This window comes from Populus euphratica, unplaced genomic scaffold, assembly GCF_000495115.2.
Source record: "Populus euphratica unplaced genomic scaffold, PopEup_1.0 scaffold2618.1, whole genome shotgun sequence".
NCBI classification, from domain to species: Eukaryota; Viridiplantae; Streptophyta; class Magnoliopsida; order Malpighiales; family Salicaceae; genus Populus; species Populus euphratica.
In genome coordinates this window covers 618-8,364 of record NW_011502427.1, presented here as the reverse complement: position 1 = coordinate 8,364, position 7,747 = coordinate 618, and the positions used below count along the sequence as shown (strand labels likewise).

General features: G+C 32.7%; 1 protein-coding gene across 1 annotated transcript; it reads left to right on the top strand.

The window, feature by feature from the left end:
• The first annotated feature begins 1,282 nt into the window (after positions 1-1,282).
• LOC105119161 (beta-xylosidase/alpha-L-arabinofuranosidase 1-like) lies at positions 1,283-6,016 on the top strand. Its single transcript, XM_011017272.1, has 7 exons — positions 1,283-1,826; positions 2,872-3,159; positions 3,282-3,451; positions 3,538-3,635; positions 4,212-4,562; positions 4,656-5,066; positions 5,212-6,016. Exons 1-7 carry the CDS (start codon positions 1,386-1,388, stop codon positions 5,781-5,783), a joined length of 2,331 nt encoding a protein of 776 aa, XP_011015574.1. The 5' UTR covers positions 1,283-1,385; the 3' UTR covers positions 5,784-6,016.
• The last annotated feature ends 1,731 nt before the right edge of the window (positions 6,017-7,747 follow it).

Genomic DNA, 7,747 nt, shown 5'->3' with positions numbered 1-7,747 from the left:
CAAAAGTTAAAGAATAAAATTTAAATTTTTTAAAAAAAAATGACCTAAAAAATATCAAAGTTAACGTGTGTTAACTTTTGAAACTCATGACCTTCATTATGAGCCCAGAGCCTACCCTACATAAGGTAAACTTTAAAAAATAATGAAGCAAAATCTTAAATTAATAAAATAATAAGGGATAAAATTTAAAAAATATAATAAAAAATCCAAAACAAATAATAATTAAAAGAATGAAGACTAAATTTGATATAAAAATAAATTAAAGTCAAATGTTGAAAGATGTAATTAAAAAAAATCAATAAAAAATAATAAAAAAAACTAATATCAATTAAAATAATAAAAATCAAATTTTATATAAAAATAAAATAAAACAAAATGATGAAAGATGAAAGATGAAATTGAAGAAAAAAAATCAATCCAAAAAATAAAATAAATAGCAATCCAAAAAATAATGACTAAATTGGATAAAAAAAATAAAATAATACATTTATATTTTAGCAAGAAGAATAAAGAAAAGAAAAAAAAAATTCATTGGAGCTCAGCCTTCCACTACCATGTGCACTCATCAAAACATCATAAAGATAATAACGAGACTCTTTCAACTTATCTTTCAGTCAATTTTATATTTGTAAATAATATTTATATTTATGGAAAGATTAAATTAAAAGGATGAAAAAGCTACTAAATAACAATTAGTTTTTTAATTATTTTTAAAATTAATTTAGTCTTTATATTTTATTTTTAAAATATAAAAAAACTTAATTATTTCTAATTAATTTTTTTATAATAGAAACAGTGCATATAAAATATTAAAATACCGAATTGTCACGGAAATTTCATAGTAATCAATGGAACAGTGGGGGGGGCGTTTAAACCTAATACCAAAATAATTGATTTTTATTTATTAAAAAGGTAAAACAATAATGCCATCATTCTATTACAGTGAATAGTTATCTATGTAGTGAATGCTTGCAGACATTTCAGTTTTTTTAATTTTCCAATGTCATCATTCTATTTTCGCACCAGAGCACGCCCTGAATAGGACTAAAAAACAAAAACGCACCTCCATTGTTGAGGAAAGAATGAATCAATCACGGACTTGCTAATATCCAATCATGATTTCTTGAACCACATAAGATTCCCTCATAGTGGTCATTGTCAGAACAAACGAAAAAATATTATCATGCAATTATTATTTATTATATCGTCATCATTCTGATCCTTTCCTCTCTTCTCCTTTCCCCATATATATCCATCACGGGCTGCTAGAAAACAATGTCTCTGCTTTTTTTCTTTTTCTTCTTTTATAGTTATTAATAATAAGAACTCTCTTCCTTTTTCTATATAACACAGCACTTGTTTCCCCTCCTTTCTTTAAAATTTGAATGGCCTCATTTTCTTCCCAAAACAGAGTACCTAAGGTCTCTGTTTTTCTCTTCTTTTCCCTTATCTGCTTCTTGCTTTTTTCTTCTAGCCATGTAGTTTTGGCACAATCATCACCAGTTTTTGCCTGTGATGTTGTGAGCAATCCATCATTGGCCAGTTTTGGGTTCTGTAACACGTCGTTAGGGGTGAGTGACAGAGTTGTAGACCTGGTGGGAAGACTCACATTGCAAGAAAAGATATTGTTCTTGGTGAATAGTGCAGGGAGTGTGAGCAGACTTGGGATACCTAGGTATGAATGGTGGTCGGAGGCTTTACATGGAGTTTCTTACGTCGGTCCAGGCACTCATTTCTCTAGTGTTGTCCCCGGAGCTACAAGCTTTCCCCAGGTCATCCTCACTGCTGCTTCCTTCAACACCTCTCTCTTTGTAGCCATTGGAAAGGTAATATCATATCTCTATATTCTTTGTTTCAATTTGCAAATTTACTCTTTTTTTCTTTCATGTTGTCTGATTTTCTTTCCCCTTCAATTCGTCCTCTTCTTGACTTCCTAAATCTTAGCAACGAAGACAAATCTTTCTTTCTTAATTATAGTTTTATATATCTATATATTATTTTGAAATATGAGATGGATTTGGTGGAAGTTGTTTTCTTGTCGCAAAAAAATAGGTTTGAACTCGAGACTTTGTAGATTCTATCCAAATGTTAAAAAGAAGAGTACCAGATGCTGGGAAATATACACTCAGCCAGTGTAGGAATTGCCCAGAAGAAATTTTTTTATTGTTCCATTGGAACTTGACGGTGAGGATTTCGGTGGCGCTACAGTTAATCAATAGAATTAGGTCCAAAAGCAGAAAATCTCATGCATGTGATGCTGAGTCAGAGTAGGTGGAATTGTAATTGTATCCCTTGAAACCACTTTCAGACCCGAAGACTTTTTTGTATCAGTTGGGTACACCTTTTTCTTGTGGATTCCAGCTTGCATGTTAGCGAGACTGAAGTAGACGGCAACGTGTGGAAATTAATTGAGCAGCCACCGATCTTATTTTGATCCCACCTGTATTCATTGTGAAGACGATTCTTCATATTTCAACTATATTTTATTATTTATAGCACTTTTTTTGCTATTTTTGCTAACCGAATCATGTTGAAGATAAACAAGGATCATTGACTTCTTTTGACTAGCCTTTGGACACCAATACTGCTCTCATGACTTGAATGGAGGATTTACCTTGTTAAAAAACTGAAAAAAAGAATTGAAGAAGGAAAGGAGTTCTGGTTTTCATGTTTAACTAGCTCCCTTTTGGTTGAATCCATTGATTCTGGTGTCCCTCTATGGTTGTGTTCTGCAAAACTCGAGTACTACATTCTTATGACTGAAAGGATTATCGAGTCTAACCAGAATTGTGTGGTGGAAAATGCTTTCCCAGATGGTTAAAGAAACCAATAAGTTTTTTATTGTTTGAAGGCTATATGTTAAAACTCCAGGTTGTTTCAACGGAAGCAAGAGCAATGTACAATGTGGGATTGGCAGGATTGACGTTTTGGTCACCAAATATCAACATATTTCGAGACCCCAGATGGGGAAGAGGCCAGGAAACTCCAGGAGAGGACCCCTTGCTCTCAAGTAAATATGGATCAGGTTATGTTAAAGGACTGCAACAAAGGGATGATGGCAATCCAGATGGACTTAAGGTTGCCGCATGCTGTAAACATTACACAGCCTATGATCTGGATAACTGGAAAGGGGTTGATCGTTACCATTTTGATGCTGTGGTAATGTTCATTTATTTAATCTAGAACCTTTTTTTATTAGGAAGGTCACTTTCTCTCTTAATTATAGTTTTTTCTCTTAATGATTTCGGCTAAATTCGTACAGTTTGTTTATGATGAGTTAGGTGACAAAGCAAGATATGGATGATACGTTTCAACCACCTTTCAAAAGTTGTGTTGTTGATGGGAATGTTGCTAGTGTCATGTGTTCTTACAACAAGGTTAATGGTATACCCACCTGTGCTGATCCCGACCTCCTCTCTGGTGTAATCCGAGGGGAATGGAAATTAAATGGGTGTGTATGAAATTTCAAAAATGTTCACAATTTGATTGTGTTTATATCATATGTTCTTTCCTGGAAACTAAACTGGGCATCTGCAGGTACATTGTTACGGATTGTGATTCCATAGACGTGTTCTACAACCAACAGCATTATACCAAAACACCAGAAGAAGCTGCAGCCAAAGCTATATTGGCAGGTATTTGTTCTTGGATTTCTATGTAGATTGATTTTACTTTGTCAACAATGGTCAAATGAGAATTTGGATATGCCTTACTGAATATTTCTCGTTTATAATTTGAACTTGTAATTGTTTAGAACAATTTTAAGTGTCTAAAAATAGTACTACCCTTCTGTTTTTCTATGTTTTAAAAGAAAAATTAATGTTAAAATTAGCTTTTTAAAATGTATATTTACTTCTTCTTTTTTTGAAAAATCTTGATGAAGGTAATATAGGAAACAAAATGAATTATATTTTATTTATTTTAAATATATCAATTGAACTTAATCAAATTCAATTATATAGCTACAAGCTTGGAAGATGTTTGAAGAGATGCCCAAATCCCTGCCTTTTTAATGTAGAATGACGTTTTTAACAATCATATATTTTGTTGCATTTTAAGTGGTTCGAACCATTCCTATGCAATAACTACAAAAGAAACGACAACACTTTTGGACATATCATGTTATATTTGTATGATTTGTTCTGCAATTTCTTTTTCTGATTTCCATTGGATTCAAGGGGTTATGTTGCTAAAATGTTTCGATTTGATAGGGTTGGACCTCAACTGTGGATCTTTCTTGGGACAGCACACTGAGGCAGCAGTAAAAGCAGGACTTGTGAATGAGTCGGCCATTGATAGAGCAGTCTCCAACAATTTTGCCACTTTAATGCGACTTGGATTCTTTGATGGTGATCCCAGCAAACAACTCTATGGGAAGCTAGGACCAAAAGATGTATGTACAGCAGAGAATCAGGAGCTGGCCCGTGAAGCTGCCAGGCAAGGGATTGTTTTGCTTAAGAACACCGCAGGATCACTTCCTCTATCTCCCACTGCCATAAAAAACCTGGCAGTAATTGGACCAAATGCCAATGTCACTAAAACAATGATTGGAAACTATGAAGGTAATACTTCAATTATTTCATCCAATTTCCTTCATATTACTTCCAATGTTCATCAAATCAACTTGTTAAACGATGTGTTTTGATATGATTTAGGTACACCCTGCAAATATACAACCCCTTTACAAGGACTAGCAGCTTCTGTTGCTACAACATATCTACCTGGCTGCTCAAACGTAGCCTGCAGCACTGCCCAAGTAGAAGATGCCAAGAAAATAGCAGCTGCAGCTGATGCCACGGTGCTTGTAATGGGTGCCGATCAATCTATAGAAGCAGAGAGTCGTGACAGGGTGGACATTCTTCTTCCAGGACAGCAGCAGCTTCTGATAACAGCAGTTGCAAATGCATCCACTGGACCTGTAATCCTTGTTATAATGTCTGGGGGAGGCATGGATGTATCATTTGCGAAAACTAACGACAAAATCACAAGTATCCTATGGGTGGGCTACCCTGGCGAAGCTGGTGGAGCTGCCATAGCTGATATTATTTTTGGTTCCTACAACCCAAGTACGCACCAACCATCCCATAATTGTGTTTTCTTAGTTTTTCAGATCTTTTCATTTGATTATAAATCTTTACAGGTCAGCTTGTCGGTCAGCTTATATATTATAGTAGAATATGAGTTTGAATTTAACCAAGAATCTCTTTCCAGGTGGGAGGCTACCGATGACTTGGTATCCACAATCATACGTAGACAAAGTACCAATGACAAATATGAACATGAGACCAGATCCTTCGAATGGCTATCCTGGCAGAACCTACAGGTTCTACACCGGAGAAACTGTTTACTCATTTGGAGATGGACTAAGCTATTCTGAAGTCAGCCACGAACTAACTCAAGCACCTGGACTAGTATCTGTTCCTCTAGAGGAAAATCATGTTTGTTACTCTTCAGAATGCAAGTCAGTTGCTGCTGCTGAACAGACTTGTCAGAACTTAACCTTTGGTGTGCAGTTGAGAATCAAGAACACGGGAACAATGAGCGGAAGCCATACAGTTTTCTTGTTCTCTACTCCCCCATCAGTGCACAACTCTCCACAGAAGCATTTGTTGGGTTTTGAGAAGGTCTTCCTGCATGCACAAACAGATAGCCATGTGGGATTCAAGGTGGATGTTTGTAAGGATTTGAGTGTCGTTGATGAGCTCGGAAGCAAGAAAGTTGCCTTGGGAGAACACGTTCTTCATATTGGAAGCTTGAAGCACTCCTTGACTGTAAGGATTTGAAACAAGACTTTCAAGTTCTCGGCAGTGATTTGATTTGTTGTTCTTGTATTCCCTTTAGAAAGGCATTTCAAAATGCAATTATTGGCCTACGGATAATAAACAGGTCGAGAGGTTATGAAAAATTTTCTCAATTATTTCACAAAAAGCCCTCTTACTCATAATTAAGATTTGAAACCCCAAGGACTACAAAGTTTGGCTCCAAAAGATGAAAGGCTGAGCTTCATTTTTCCTATTCATCTTTGCTTAAATTACCGCTATCCCTCTCCTATCCAAGAGAGTGGATTGATGAACTCACTCTATAATTATTTATTTTTTCTTTTTATATGCTTATTTATGTTTTATTAAATAAATATTGATAATTATTCTTTGAGTATTTTAAAGGTTTCAGGAATGGAATAACACTCATCATCCAATGATTTATACTAAACTATAATATATATATATAACAAAAAATAAGGTCAACATAATATTAATCCCAAAAAAACAAATACTACAAAAAATAATAAATAATAAATTCAAATATAAACTTATAATTGAAATTTTCCCAACATAACATGTTATTATAAACAACAAATTAAAATAAAAACAAAAAATGTAAATATACCATAAACACAAAAAAATTAAAGCATTTTAGAGTTCTATTCTAGGGTCCTATACTCCTTGTGTATATATATATATATATATGTGTGTGTGTGTGTGTGTGTGTAATTCAAAATATTAAGGTAACATACATGATTTAAATTCAATTCTAGAAATCAATTAACTTCAAATTATACAATACAAATATAATATCAGACATTTAAATGCAAATCTAGAGAGTAAAAACCCTAAAATTCACAATCAAGATTGAACACAACCTAAAAAAACTTAAATCAAGTTGAAAACAACTTGACCTAAAGATCACTTGAACCAAAAAACCATATTTAATTTATGCAAACTCATGTTCGTTGATTATAAGAAAATCAAGAATTGAAAGTGTAAGGATGAACGCCATAAAGAAGTAATCTTTAATATGTTTCTAAGAGTTTAAAGAAGAATAAAGAATATGAGCAACCTTGGACAATCTAAGAAAGCTAAATTCAATTTTTGATAGAAACCCTTACCTAGAGATAATTTTATATATAAGAATCAAAGATAAATAGAATAAAGAATAAAGAATATGAGCAACCTTGGACAATCTAAGAAAGCTAAATTCAAATTTTGATAGAAACCCTTACCTAGAGATAATTTTATATATAAGAATCAAAGATGTTGAAAGTTAAATTTAATAAGGAATTAAGAACATAAAGTATACAAAGACATCCCATGGTTAATTATACCTTGATAAGTTAAATTTGTTCTTTGTCATCATAAATAGAAAAGTGTTACATAATGACTATTGAATTTTGTAGAAAAAAAAACAATATAGAGTTCTTTTTAAATAACCCTAATAGACCCTTATCGGCCTGCAAACCAATGTGCTTGAGTTAATAATTAGCAAACATAAACTTAATGCCTAAAATAAATCCTAAAACATCGATTTTGGGCCAAAACAATCCCAAATTAAAACACAGGCCCTAAAATAAAAGTAAATACTCAAATAATAAAATAAAACAAAAAATAAAATCTTGAAATAATTTACAATAATACAAAAAAATAATTTAGCCCAAAAGTAATATAAAATTAAATTCTTCAACTTTTTTTTTCCCTTGAATAGCTAAGATAGATAAAGAATTCTTATAAAAAAAAGGATTTTAGAATGTTAAGGAATCCTTATCATACTTAAAAGCTATGTTGCTGCCCATCAAAAATCCTTATAAAACTAAAACAAATTTCAAAAATAAGTTGTTAAATATCTTGCATCATGAGAAAAAGAATCATATTTAAATAGAAAATTCACAAGTCAAAAAGAATCAAACAATAAAATCTATATTGCATGTGATGACTTATAACGCAAGACATTTTCAAACTCTAGTTGATCTAAA